At 49.5% G+C, this 14,941-nt stretch overlaps 1 protein-coding gene across 1 annotated transcript; it reads right to left on the bottom strand.

Moving 5' to 3' along the window:
- Positions 1-7: 7 nt before the first annotated feature.
- LOC146333922 (BRISC and BRCA1-A complex member 1-like) lies at positions 8-12,224 on the bottom strand. The gene is made up of 9 exons (XM_084825032.1): positions 12,127-12,224; positions 9,101-9,442; positions 8,701-8,759; positions 7,628-7,748; positions 6,359-6,437; positions 5,379-5,403; positions 3,837-3,966; positions 3,355-3,441; positions 8-2,289 (listed from the first exon to the last, which is right to left on the bottom strand). The coding sequence occupies exons 2-9, from the start codon at positions 9,389-9,391 to the stop codon at positions 2,089-2,091; spliced, it is 993 nt and encodes a 330-aa protein (XP_084681158.1). The 5' UTR covers positions 9,392-9,442; positions 12,127-12,224; the 3' UTR covers positions 8-2,088.
- Between the last annotated feature and the right edge of the window lie 2,717 nt (positions 12,225-14,941).

Genomic DNA, 14,941 nt, shown 5'->3' with positions numbered 1-14,941 from the left:
CCGCGCATGCGAACTCTTCTCACAGCGGCCCACGGCCTCTTCCATCCCCGCGCGGCGGCGGCGGGCGAGGCGAGGCCCGGAGGCTTCGCTTTGAGGCCGGCGGGAGCCGCTCCCGTCGCGGGGCCCCGGTTGCGGGCAGCGAGGCCGCCGCGGGTCTGTCACGACAGCCGCTGCCGGAGCGGCGCCGCCATCTTGTTCCCCATGTTTGAGGCTTCCCGCTTAGGCCCCGCCGAGGCTTCTCATTGGCTGGGAGCGCCGTATACGTCATCGGATGGCTTGACGGCTTGGCTAGCGAATAAGTGACGCCGGGTGGGGACGAATCCTTTGCATGGACAGGTTGAAAGGGCACAAGGTCTCCGCCTCCTTTCTGGACCCCGCCTACATCGCTCATTGGATCGGTGGCACGTCAGCTGACTGACGTCTTAGTGGGCGGTTCTGCCCCGCTCCGCCGCCTCCGATAGGCTGAAGGAAGTCAGAGGCTTTTTGTCTGCAAACTGGATTATTTCCGGATTATTTTTGAAACTCTGGTCCATCTGAAATCTAATCGCTTTTTTTTTTTTTAATTTTCCTTATATTTATGTCATTTACATCCTGATTTTATGTTTACATGTTTTCATTGCATCTACATCCTCCCTGCATCAGCACGGATTGCTTTTTTTTTTTAGTACTGGTTGCATTTTCACTTTTTTTTTAAGTGCCTATCTTCATCGCATGTCTAAGTGCCTATCTGGATTGCAACCCCCTTGGAGCGAATATTCATTTCAATTTAGTTTAATCTGTATGTTTTGATTGCATTCACACAGCCTTTTTTCTTTTTAATTTGCATTTAATTCAACCCACGCATTTGCTCTGAGGCCACCCCACACCTGTTCCGCTCGTCTTATGCACCTTCCAAATTCGTGCCTCGGGAACGACAACTCCCATCATCTGACCACTTGGCCAGGCTGGCTGAGGCTGATGGGAGCTGGAGTCTCAACATCATTTGGAGGGCCACAGCTCCCCAACCTCGGGAACTGTGACGGTGAATGCTCATAACACACAATGGAAAACTCTAGGACTTGATGAGAAGTATTTCTCTTCCTCTGCTACCCACCCCAAAGCAGAAGCAAATGCTGTCTGTGCCCTCGAACAAAGTCAAGAGATTATTGTCCCTGTACGGCAGGTGGGCTGTGCATACCAAGGCAAGCAATATTGGGTCCCAACAACCCTGCAGTGCAGTCCAGTGCAATCCTCATGTCTTTGCAGGGGAACAGGATCGAGCTGAGCAATGAACAATAATCCACTAATATCACCCTTTTTAATTTCCCCAGACTCGGGGGCGGGGCTACTGGGTCTGAGAAATGGTGCAGGGGGAGGGGCTACAACCCCCATGCTGGCTGGGGATGATGGAACTTGTAATCCAGCCCACACTGGGGGCACCAGATTGAGGATGGCTACCCTGCAGCTTCTTTGCTGTGCTACACACAACCTTGCTGAGCCTGTAGACTCTGGCCTCATCCGTCGGCCAGCGACCAAAGGCTGCTGAAAGGCTGCACCCCACCCCCCTCCCAAGAAGACCATAGCAAGGGGAAGACCAACCTGGCCCCATCCACTGGCTAGAGGGGAAACAGCTGCAGGGAGTTTGTTTCGCCCTTCCCTGCCAGAAAGAACACCTATGAGAACTTTGAAACCAAGAGCTGGTGCCCGAGTTTTTTTTTGCTTGCTTGCTTGCTTGCTCCCTCCCAATCCCTTTTCCATTTTTGTTGTGTCTGTTAAGACTGTAAGCCCAAACGCAGGGGCTGTGTTATTATTAGCCTTTATAAGCCTGTCCTGGGAGTCTTTTTGGAACAAAAATGCTATAAAAGAAACAAACAAACTTGTAGAATTTGTATTGTATTGATAGATATCAATTGTACTAATAAAAAGAAAGGTTCTATACACACCCAAACCGCAGTTTAATCCCTCATAGCAAGATGTCAAAACACGTACACACCCCGGGCACTGCGACACATTTGTTTGCTACATGGCCGCTTTGCAAAGAGAGGCTCCAAGCCTCAGATTCCTTCTGTCTGCTTCTGCCACCCCACCCCGCTCCCCGATTCAAGCTGGTCACACTATGGCTTCAATTTCCGGCACCTCCTCTTCCTCCAGCATGCTGTACGAAGCGTGGGTTTGAAACGGGCGCTGGAGTGGATGGGCCAACAGCTTGGCCATGCAGTTGTGCAGCTCAACAGCCGGGCCCGTCAGAGACACTTCGTACTTGTAATTGGTGCCTTTCGCATCCAGGTTGCTGAAAAAGGCAAAGGTCTCCTGGACACAGAGAGAGAGAGAGACCCGTTAGCAGAGTCTAGATTGTAAACAGCTTGCAAATGTCCCCACTTCATATGGCGTTTTGTTCGAGTGCGCTACTAGCGAGGTGCTTCCCCCCCAAATACTAGCAGCGTGCTTTTTTTATACTAGCTGCATGCTTTTCCGACCACACACACACACACCCCGCACGCGCACGCACACACACAGAACCCCAGCAGTAAATAATTTGGGATGGCACAGAGAACAGAACAGAAAATCATAACCTAATTTAAGAGCAAATCCACATGTATCTTTTCAAAATTGGGGGCAGGGGAGAGAAACAGACCCTGGCACCAAAAGGAGCAAAGTGCAGTGTCCCAAATTAATGTGGATCAGATAATGTGGAACACACCTTCCCCACTGGGACTCTCTGCAGCCTATGAAATGGGTCTGTCCCTCTGCCCCCTGCGTTTGTCTCCATTGTTCACCCAGACAACAAGCCACTCGGGTGAGTTCTGGATTCCTCTCTCTCATCTGCCTGGTGGGCTCTCTGCAGATGTGGGGCAACACGTTTTCAGAATACACACACACACACTCTTAACACAAGTCAGACGTTTGGTCCATGAACCTGGAACCTTCTGCATGCAAACAGAAGGTGCCATTAATAATACTGTAAGATGCTAGACCTCACACTCCTGAATAAAGGGCTGGTTTTAAATACGAACATAGGAAGCTGCCTTATACTGACTCAGACCCTTGATTCATCTATCAATGTTGTCTACGCTGATGGGCAGTGGCGGCTCTCCAGGGTTTCAGGCAGGATTCTTTCCTAGCCCTTCCTGGAGATGTTGCCAGGGTTCAAACTTGGAAGTTTCTGCACGCAAAGTAATAAAAATCAAACAAGAAAGCAGGGGTTCTGTCAAACTGAACTACAGCACGCCGACCCCGCATGCACATACAGGTATTTTCCTTGCTTGGCTTCCGATGAGAGGTGAGCACAGGCCTCCTTGCGACCGCCTCCTCTCCCCCACCAAGTCTGATCCAGCCGGGATCATCTTCCGCCAGCGAAACTCAGACAGACTTTACCTTCCAGCTGGTTTCCTCCTCTTTCTCCTCCACGCCGTTGTGGATGTACAGCACGTCAAAGAAGTAGTAAGGGCACTGTAGCATTTTCTGCAGGAAGGGAAGAATATGCCGACGCCAGCATGAGCAGTAATGGAATGGCCGGCTCCAGGAGCCATGTGAAATAAGCCGACAGACGTTGCTAGCCTGCACAACATTTTTACTAGCTTGACAAGAGTAGTAGGCTGCACTTCTGTGCTGCATCCAGTAAGGAGATGCACATTATTGGCCCCTTAGCAGCCCTTTAACAAACAAACAAACACCTTTCTATCAAGTGGATTGATGGAGAAGGGACGGAGCAATCTAGCCCTCCTCTACACTCACCTGCATGAGCCTCCTAATTGCCCATGGTGACCAGGGGAGTTGTTAAATACAAGGCTGGGCTTGAGGATAACATCCCACGAGAATTTTCATGGGAAAAGGGGGAATAATACGGAAGCATGCACCTTCATCTGGTCTGTCACGGACACCGGCGGCTCGCAAGCAGGGCGGCTGTACACCAAGATGGTTCTGACCACGTAAGGGGGTGGGATGGTTTGGATATTCTCCGTGACAGGCAGCTCCGTCTTCTGCTGTCTGTATGGAAGGAGAGTGCGTGAGCGCGTGCACCAGATAATTTGGTCTGTGGATTGGGATGGATCATCTCTTAATGCCCAAGAGGGACCTGCCACAAAGTTATTTTCTTGTGGTGGCCATTTTCAGTCCACAAAGGCTTACATCTGGGGTCTCCAATGCTCCTGGACCCCTCTCTATGCATTCCTTCAGAAGTTTTAAAAAATAAACTTTAAACTCAAGAGGCTGGCATGCTGCAAAGTGAAGGGCTGCCCTCCAGCGCCACTTTCATTTGGGTTCAAAAGAGAGGTTTTGTGGTTTGGAGCTCAGACTCCACCTCTGCCTTTCACTTCGGTTCTTGGAGACGTTACTTTTCTCTTAGCCTCACCAATTTTGCCTGCTGGGGAACGAGTGTTTTGTGACCGGCCATGCCCCACTGTGGCAGCCCTTTTAACAATGGGCAAGACCACATACCCCTGGCAGCCATTTTGTGAGAGGGCCCATGACTCTCAAAATCCCACATGTGCCCAAAAATGCTGGGGCTCCTGGCTTATGCCAGAACAAATTTATTAGCTGTTTAGATGCCACAAGACTTTGGGACTGTTTTTCCTGCTGTGAAGCGCTTTGCAAATCATTCTGGTTGAAAAGTGCTATATAAATAGCGTAAAAAAATAGAAGTATAATTAATACATATAAGTAAAGGCAGCAAGACTCCATACTGGCAGTCTCAGCAGACAACAGTAGATGGACCAAAGGTCTGACTCTGTATAAGGCAGCTTCCTATGTTCCTATTTAAATCGGCTCTTTGTTTAGACCTATGAGGACCGGAACCCCTTTTTTTTTTAGGGGAATGGCCATAGCTCAGGGATAGAAGGGCCCAGATTCAATCACCAGCATCTCCAGTTAAAAAAGGATCAGGTAGCAGGTGATGGGAAAACCCTTTTCCTGGGAGCCGTTGCTGCCAGTCAGAGCTGACAATACAGGATGCTGATGGACACAGGAGGGGGTGCCTTCCGGTTCAAAGGAGGTTACATATGGGCCGGAGGCCCTGCTTGGCATGAACACCCTGAGTTCAAATTCCTCCCACCCCTTATTAAAAAGGATGTCACGCGACATGGGAGGCTCCTCTGGGGAGACAGTTCTGGGCTATCTCGTTTATTTATTTGATTTACACCCTGCCTTCCTGCCCCAAAATGGCCCTCAATGCGACCAGATGTGCCAGCGGCATGACTCGGTGTAAGACAGTTTCAGGTGCGCAATACAAGGTCTATTTGTTTACTATGTCCTGGGTTTGTTTTTAAATATAGATGCGTGTGTGTTGTTAGCCATCTCGAGCTGGTTACGAATCGGGGGAAAAGGAGGCGCCCTGCCTTGCTAACAGAGCACTAAAACATCCCGAGACCAGCCAGGTCACAGAAAGGAGGAAGCAGACTTACACAAGGTTGAAGAGACCTTCCAGATCTGGGAGAGGAAAGCTAAGAGCCATTGCCGCAACACATCAGCACCCCCCCACTGGTGCTACGGCCGTGCGTCAGTCCCAGCCCAGCTCTGCAGTCCTCTGAAACGGGGGTAGGCAGGCGGCCTGGTGCGCTCCAGATGTTTTGAACTACAACTCCAATTAGCCCCAGCCAGCATGGCCATTAGTCAGGGATTCTGGGGATTGGGATTCCAAACATCCAGAGGGCACGGCGTTTACTGTACCTCCTCCAAAGCATAAGGACAGCAGGAAGAAACAGCCCATATGCCATATTCTACTACTACGATTAAAACTGTTCTAAAGCATAAGGAGAGCAGGAGAAGGAAGTCCACATCTAGTAATACTTCTAATAATACTTCTGCTGCTATTAATACTACGATTAAAATTGCTTTAAAACATAAGGTGAACAGCAAGAGGAAGCCTAACACTTCTGTTTCTAATACTTCTGCTACTAAGTCTACAGTCTACTACTAATATTTCTACTACCACTACTACTTCTGCTACTAATACTATGATTAAAATTGCTCTAAAACATAAGCAGATCAGGAACAGCAAATCCACATCTCCTAATATGTTTACCACTAATACCTCTGTTGCTGTTACCACTAATACTTCCACTAATAGTACTACTTCTACTATTGCTAATACTGCACCCTAAAAATCCCCGCATCATCCCAGCTGTAACCCAGACATTTAAAGATGAGCCAAATTAGAACACCTTGGAAAGGGGTGGGCAGATTTCAGGCTTATAGGGATCTATCTTGAGGGGGGTTTCCTATGCACTGAGGCTATTATAACCAGCTCAGGGAGTTTTAATTAACTTGTGGCAACATTATGGCCTCCTAAATTATCAACATGCCCCCAACCCCACTTTCTTGTCCTGCAGCCCCGCGGGTTTTTGGCGGGGGCGGGGGGCTGTGTGGTTGCCCAAAAGGATACTGAACGACTTGCACACCACAGTCTCCAGGTCATACAAACAGCTGCAAACTTCTCTGGGGTCAGAGGTGAAGCCGGAGAGCTGCAGAGAAGGAATTGAGATACCCGCTTGAGCTTCCACACCGTTCGACTTGCAGGCGTGGCACAAGCAGAAACCATGATTTTTAAAAGCGGAAATAGGAACGAGGATTTATTAAGATTCCTACATCGAGTAGTGGGCTGGTCGAGATGACTTTCACGGTCCCTTCCAACTCTAAAATTCTGTGATTTATTTTTAGTTGTGAGGTTTTATAATCCACCCATCCTCCTCCATGGTCCCCCCTCCCTCGTTTTATCCCACAACAGTCCTGACAGGTAGACTATGCCGAGAATGTATGACTGTAAGCTTCATAGCCAGATGGGAATTTAAACCCAGGTCTCCCCAGCAAGGGACCACTACCGGCCCTTGGGACATTTTGGCCTACAACTCCCATCAGGCCCAGCCAGCATAGCCAATGAGAAGGGATGATGGGACAAGTAGCCTTCAAACAGCCCACCCCTGCGCCAACCATTGCACAGCACAGCCACCAACCTCTAAATCTGGGGTGCACAACCCCCAAGGGCAAAATCTGGCCCTCCAGGGTCCCCAGGTGGCCACGTCCCTTTTCCCCAACCACCAAGTGCTGGTTTCACCCAGTTTTCCCCCGTTTTTCTAAAAGATACTTGCAGGAAGAGCTTCAGGCGACAATATGCTGGCATTTTTAGAATTCTGGCCCCACCCACTGCTGAAATGCGGCTCCCGAGACCTTCTCTGAAACGGAATTCGGCCCTGGGCTGAAAGCAGCTCAACCCCCTTGGCCTAAAAGTGTCAAGGTGAAGACAGAAGCATATCCTAGCAAGGGCCAAAGCCAGTGCTCTCTTGGCCCTCAAAAACCAGGTTTCCCATGATGCTTTCCTGTGCTGCATAGTGGATGCCATCTGAGGATCAGGGTTCGAATCCCCTTGTCAGCCCTGAAGCTTGCTGAGCAACCCTGGGCCCGTTTCTGTCCCGACCAAACCTTCCACAACGATCTTTTCGGGGACAGAACAGCGTAACCCATATCCGTGCATTCCCCCTCATGAGCCGAGCAGAGAAAGTGTGGGATATGAATGTGAATTGTTGTCGTCATCATGAGGGCCAGAAACATGATGTCACCTTTCTTTCTTACGGGATTCTCAGAGGAGCATGTCCTAGGCCATTTCACTCCACGGCAGCCTGGAGAAACAAACAGGAAGCCCCAAACCCAGACGTACCCACGTGACATCGTTGTTCACCACCACTAGCGCGAATTCGTGGCTCTTGTCGATTTTGTGTTTGGTCCGGACGAACATCTCGATCATCTTCTGGGAGATGTTCAAAGCATTGGTTTTGGACCTTCCAGGAGGACAGAAAGGCACATGAGCTATATTCTCTGAGGAAAAGCCATGGCTCCATGGCAGAGCTCCCGCTTTGCATGCAGAAGGTCCCACATTCGACCCCAGGCAGCATCTCCAGGGAGGACTAGGAAAGAATCCTGCCTGACACGCTGGAGAGACAGCCTCTGCTGCCAGTCAGTGTTGACAATATTGGGCTGGATGGACCAAGGGTTTGACTCAGTATAAGGCAGCTTCCAATGTTCCTATTCCAATCAGCCCTTGATTCAAAACCATGAGGACTAGAATCTTGCTTTATTATTAAGAGAAGGGTCACAGTTCAGTGACAGAGCCCCTGCTTTGCATGCAGAAGGTCCCAGGTTCGATTCCAGGCAGCATCTCCAAGTACAGCAAGGAAGAGTTCTCTCCTGAAATCCTGGAGAGCCACTGCTGCCAGTCAGTTGCCACCTTGAGTACCATTTTGGGTAGAAAAATGGGCTACAAATAAAAAAAACATAAATAGTGGGGTAGATGGACCAGGGGTCTGACTTGGTAGAAGCCAGCTTCCGATGTTCCATCTTAAATCCACCCGTGATTCAGATCCATGAGGACTGGAATCTTTATTTATTTTTAGGGAAACAACAGCTGAAACCCTGAACAGCCGCTGCCAACCAGACTTCTCCTGGAGCCCTCCAAGTGTGATGGACCACAAATCCCAGCAGCCCCCCAGCCAGCATAGTAGATCTCCAGATGTTTGGGACTTCGGCTCCCAGAAGCCCATGCCAGCTTGAAGTCCCGTGCTGGCCTAAGAGGGTCATACCCATTTTTAACTTCTCAAAGTCTCATACAGCAGGTGTGTCTGCCACGCCACAAAAAAATAGAGAGTTCTCCTTTGATCTTCTTTCTTAACTGGGCCCCCAGAAAAAAAAAAAATGCTTGCCCCTGCCCCGCCAGGAGGAAGGGCGACCACTCACCCATTGAATGACTCCAGTTTAGGGTGGGACATTTCCTCGGAGAGGTCCAAGCAGATGATCTGAGACAGAGATGCAAAGACATTAAGAGAGGACCCGCTCCCACCTAGGGTATCTTTTATTCTCTTTGATGCCTTTATTTTTATGAAGGCATTCCTCAATCTGGTGCTTCTGGACGTGGCAGACTTCAACTCCCATCAGCCCCACAGGTCACACTGGCGGGGGCTGATGGATGTTGGAGTCCAAAAGCACAGGCTGCCCACCCCTGTACTACACAATAAGAGATGTGAAGGCTTGGAACATAGGGCGATACGATTCCGTCCCCAAAAGGTCCCAATTTTGCAGAGAGTCGGGGGAGAGAAATGGCTGTTTTGGAGAAAATGGGTGGGGGCTCACTACTCACCACTTTCTCCGGGCAGTTCACCCGTGGTGTTCGAACCTGGAACTCAGTGGGTGGTGCTGGAGCCACCCAGCTTTTGCCGTTGGCGGCCGGGGCCGGGACGCTGGCGCTCGGCGGACTGTCGGCGGTGCTGGCCGCCTCGCCTTCCCCTTCGCTGCGGCTGCCCACGCTGGCCTGGGCACTCAGGGTGCGGTCCTCCGCGCCCTCGGGGTTGGAGCGTGTCCTGGGGCGCTGCTCTGCCGCCACCTTCTCCTCCTCCTCCTCCGTCGCACTGCTGGGCTCTGAGGTGTCCATCAGAGTTCCGCGGTCCAGTGGTGAGTCCAGGATTGCGGGGATCTTGGGGGGCTTTTGGACAGGATACAAAGGCACACGGCGCGGGATAAAATGCCTGTTACAACGACGGGTTGAGTTTGCATGGCACCTCCACCCCCCCCAATTGCTTTTAAACTTGGCAGAAATATAAAAATAGCAAGCATATAAAAGCAGAATCCAACAAGCCGGGTTTCCCCAACTACAACTCCCATCATCCTCAACCAGCAGAGGTAGGGAACAGTTTGAGGAATGCTGCAATGGGCTAAACCTGCCTTCCCCTGAGGTAGTGCCCTCTTGACTACTAGCATCCCCCAGACAGCTTGGGGGTTGTAGTCCGACACATTGGGAGGACACCTGCTTGCAGGAGGCTGATGCAGACAATACTGAACTGGAGCAATGGTCTGGCTGGGTATAAGGTCCTTTATTCAGAACCCTGAGGACTAGAATCTTCCTGTGGGAAGGACCGCAGCCCCGAGGCGGTGCACAGACACCACCTGCAAACCGCAGGCACCTTTTTGCATGCAGGAAGGAGGGATCCAAAGTGAACCAATAAACAAACACATCCCAAGTCTCCAAGACAAAAGTCTACGGCGGGACGGGAAATACGACAAAGCAAACCCACGAAGCACCTATACAAATACAGGTCTGAATTAGACAGCCGCTTGCAAAAAAAGGAAAGTTGGACCAAGTTGATTCGAAACGCCGTTCCTCTGGGCCGTTTCTTATTTGCACAGATTCAAGCGCTTTAGAGTTTTCTGCAGTTTTTGCCAAACATTCTGCAGCCGCTCTGTAAGCGAGGAATTTTCAGAAGATTATGGCTGAGAGTGCAAGCCTATGCACGTTTAGACACAAAAAGTCCTACAACTCCAGCATCCCCAAGGTGCTGAGAGCTGTAGGACTTTTTTCTGTCTAAACGTGCACCCTTGGGCTATATCCTATACCCAACTTACCTGGCGGTACATCCTGTTGAACACCTGAGCAGGTACAGATAAGATCACACTGCTAGAAGCTACCAGGATCTTTGCAGCAGTTAAAAAGGTTCTGGATTAATTTGGGGTGACTTTTACTTATGGGAATATTGCTACACCACCCCAAATATACGCTAAATCCAAATCCCTGTATATATCCTATTTAAACAGTAAGAGACAACTGCAGTATAACATTTTATAATAATTTCCCTTAAGAATAACACACAGAGAGGTTGCCAGAGCTTTTGTAACCTAAGGAAAGCCTTTTATGAAACAGGACGGGGTTTTTTGGCCGGAAAGGAACTAAGGGCCGACATGAAAGCGGCTTATATAATTATACATAGCGTGGAGAAAGTGGACTTAGAATCATAGAATCATAGAACAGTAGGGTTGGAAGGGGCCTACAAGGCCATCGAGTCCAACCCCCTGCTCAATGCAGGAATCCAAGTCAGAGCATCCCTGACAGATGGCTGTCCAGCCTCGTCTTGAAGGCCTCCAGGGTGGGAGAACCCGCCACCTCCCCAGGCAATGGGTTCCATTGTCGTGTTGCTCTGACACTCAGGAAGTTTTTCCTGATGTTCAGCCGGAATCTGGCTTCCTGTGATTTGAGCCCATTATTCCGTGTCCTGCACTCTGGGATGATTGAGAAGAGATCCTGGCCTTCCTCTCCATTACAACCTTTCAAGTACTTGAAGAGCGTGATCCTATCTCCCCTCAGTCTTCTCAAGGCTAAACAGGCCCAGTTCTTTCAGTCTCTCCTCATAGGGCTTTGTTTCCAGTCCCCTGATCATCTTTGTTGCCCTCCTCTGAACCCTCTCTGGCTTGTCTGCATCCTTCTTAAAGTGTGGTGCCCAGAACTGGACACAGGACTCCAGATGAGGCCTAACCAGTGCTGAGTAGAGGGGAACTAGTACTTCCCGGGATTTGGAAGCGATGCTTCTATGAATGCAGCCCAAAATCGCATTGGCCTTTTTTGCAGCCACATCCCACTGTTGGCTCATCTTCAGCTTGTGATCGACAACAATTCCAAGATCCTTCTCGCTCGTCGTGTGGTTGAGCCACGTATCCCCCATCTTGTAACTGTGCCTTTGGTTTCTTTGTCCTAGGTGCAGAACTTGGCATTTGTCCCTATTAAACGCCATTCTGTTGTTTTCTGCCCAGCGCTCCAGTCTATCCAGATCACTTTGAATTTTGTTTCCGTCTTCCAAAGTATTAGCGCTCCCGCCCAATTTGGTGTCATCTGCAAATCTGATCAGCATTCCCTGCTGATCAGATTCAAGACTTAATTCAAGACTTAATTCAGTCTTGGTCTCAAATTCTCCTGCGTATTTTATTTCTTCACTTGACCGGCTCGTGTCACCGGCAAGACGAGCTTTGCAAGAGCTGAGCTGCCGCATCAAACCGGACAGCCATTGCAAGAGCTCACTAAATCCCAAATTTACCATTGGAAGGCAATTACGTCTTGTTGGTTCGCAAACCGCCTGGGGAAGCTTAGGAGGGATACAGAAAACACCACTTACGGAATCCAGTGGCTCTAAAATCCTTTGCAGCTAAAAGAAAGTTGGTATGGGAAATAAGGCTGCACTCCTCTAGGCACACCCAGCAAGAAGTTGGAAATGATGAGGAAGAGAAGCTTTTTGCACCACAAATGGCATTCTTTGCTCCATCATCAAGACCAGTTTCTTTGCAAATCTCCCATACACACACACAGGATTTTGTTCTCTCCTATTTTCCTTGCAAATCACTCACCTGGGCCCTCTTGACGCAAACTGGACGGTGCTTTGCAAGCCACCTGCAAACACAGAACCCCCAGCCAGCTTGCAAAGCCCCTTTTTCCAAACCGGGCCGGAAACGTGTTGGAAGGAAGGGATGAAACCTGCCCCGCCTCCGCCGCCGCAGGGGCTGCTGGGACTTGTAGTTTCCATCTAAAGGCGAGGCAGAAGCGCTGGAGTGTCGCCGCCGGAGCGTCCTGCAAAACTTCGGCGTGCTCCATACATTTTCCATGTCATTTCCCTGTTTTTTTATTCAAAAAAAAAAAAAGAAGCAAAACCAAGACAGAAGCCATGCCCACCTCAGAGAGGGCTCTCTGTCCATGCTCAAAGGAACTCTTGAGTTTTTTTTCCATAGTTGCTTCCTATCAGAAGGTTCCTATCAGACGATACCACCCTAATGGCAGAAAGCGAAGAGCATCTGAAGAGCCTCTTGTTGAGGGTGAAAGAGGAGAGTGCAAAAGCTGGTTTGAAACTCAGCATTAAGAAAACTAAGATCGCGGCATCTGGCCCCATCACCTCCTGGCATATGGAAGGGGAAGAAATGGAAGCAGTGACAGATTTTACTTTCTTGGGCGCCAAGATCACCGCAGACGGTGACTGCAGCCATGAAATTACAAGACGCTTGCTCCTTGGGAGGAAAGCTATGGCCAACCTAGACAGCATAGTCAGAAGCAGAGACATCACCTTGCCGACAAAGGTCCGTCTAATCAAAGCTATGGTTTTCCCAGTAGTAATGTATGGCTGTGAGAGCTGGACCATAAGGAAGGCTGAGCGCCGAAGAATTGATGCTTTCGAACTGTGGTGCTGGAGAAGACTTACGAGTGCCCTGGACTGCAAGGAGGTCAAATCAGTCCATCCTAAAGGAAATCAACCCTGAGTGCTCATTGGAAGGACAGATAATGCAGCTGAAGCTCCAATATTTTGGCCACCTAATGCGAAGAGCAAACTCCCTGGAGAAGACCCTGATGCTGGGAAAGACTGAAGGCCAAAGGAGAAGGGGACGGCAGAGGATGAGATGGCTGGATAGCATCACCGATGCAATGAATATGGACTTGAGCACGCTCCGGGAGAGAGCGCAGGACAGGAAGGCCTGGCGTGCTCTGGTCCATGGGGTCACGAAGAGTCGGACACGACTGAAGGACTGAACAACAACAACGACAATCAGAAGGGAAAGAGCCCCCCTTGAAAGGGTACTGCCAGAAGGCACGCTCTCTGCATGCGCTCAGCGTCCTTTTTTTTTTAAGCCTTTGTTTTGTAGCAAAAGTGAAGACCTTCAGGCCAGATTGGACCTTCATGGGGTCCCAATTCAGTCCACTGGCTTTCCCCAAACGGCTGCACCCCTTCCCCTGGTCCCGCCCTTTCCCCCTACTGCCGAGAATTTGGTGTCTTCCCGGCTTTTGTGCAGTTTCCCCCACTATTCTAAACGGAAATGCCTTCCTAAGACTTGCAGGAAGCTTTAAGATATAATATGCTGCCATTTTTTGGTACTGCCGGCCCTGCCTCCACTTCTGGAATGCGGCCCCTGAAAGCTTCTCCGAAATGAAATGCAGCCCTTGGGCTGAAAGAGGCTTGACACGCCTGTTTTGTAGGGAAAGCACTTTGCACATGCTCAGAAGATTGCGGATCAGCTGCACAGGCTGCTCCTGCGGGCTGGCTTCGTTGCCATCAGCCAGACCCTGTGTCCAGCTGAAGCTTCACGGCTGCCGTCCCGTTCCCTGAAGAGCTGGGATTGTTTCTCCAGACGGCCCCCTCCACCACCATATCCCCAATTCGATCGCATGCCTTTCTGTGGATTTTAATTGTAAGCCGCTCTGAGAGCCAGTTTTGCCTGAAAAGCAAGACAGAGGAAAAAGTCCATTAGCAGGGGTTAGTGGATAGGTGGATATTTGCAAAATACCCCTTAACAATCAAGTGTGTTAGTCAGTCATATCAGAACTGCCTTTACTTTGTATGGGAATCCCTATTAACACAGGAAAGAAACAAAGGAAAGAGAAGAAGGTCTATTAGTGTGGACTGGCGAATAGGTGGATATGTGCAAAATACCGATTAAAATAAACAAATATTCTTGCCTTCAAAGCACTTCGTATGTATTATGTAGCTGTAATCCTTACAATGGCCCTGTATTATTGCCCCCATTTTGTAAACGGGGTGAACAGAGGTTGAGAGAGACCTCAAGGTCACCTAATCTGTCCCTGGCAGAGGTGAGATTCAAACCCGAGACTTCCTGATTTATAGCGGTCACCTAGCTGCTGATCTGGCACCCCATGGAAGCCATGACTGATCAGCATTATCGGAAAGGGCATGTTTTTGCTTTTGTTCACACTTCCCAGTGCACGGGGGAGCTTCAGGGTCAAAGAGGAATTAATTCTGTCATTTTTTGTAAGATCTCTTTACAAGTATAAGAGCCGATTAAGCCAGAAATAATGCTGGTCTTTCAAATAGCATCAGTTCCCCCAGAAGCATTTTTCTGTCTCCTTTTGCAGGATACACGTCAACCGTGCCTCTCTTCCTAGTCTCACGTTGCTTTTTTAAATCTTTGCATCGCCGCTAGATTCTGTTTGTGGTTATTAGTTCTACTTTATGCTGTCATTTTAAACTTTTATAGTTTCTGTTGTATTTTATGATTTTAATGGTTGTGAACCACCCTGAGAACTTCGGCTGCTGGGCAGTGTAGAAATGCAATTAATTAATTAATTAACATGCAGACAGAACACTGCTGCAGCCTCTCTAATGTAGCTGGCCGGTCTGCCCAGCACCTAGCACAGGAAGAAGTAACTGCGTGGATTATTCTG

This window comes from Heloderma suspectum, chromosome W (assembly GCF_057233095.1).
Source record: "Heloderma suspectum isolate Gila_16-S chromosome W, 16-S_ref, whole genome shotgun sequence".
Lineage (NCBI taxonomy): Eukaryota > Metazoa > Chordata > Lepidosauria > Squamata > Helodermatidae > Heloderma > Heloderma suspectum.
The sequence above is the reverse complement of the archived record's forward strand: the minus strand, read 5'-3'. Positions and strand labels throughout refer to the sequence as shown.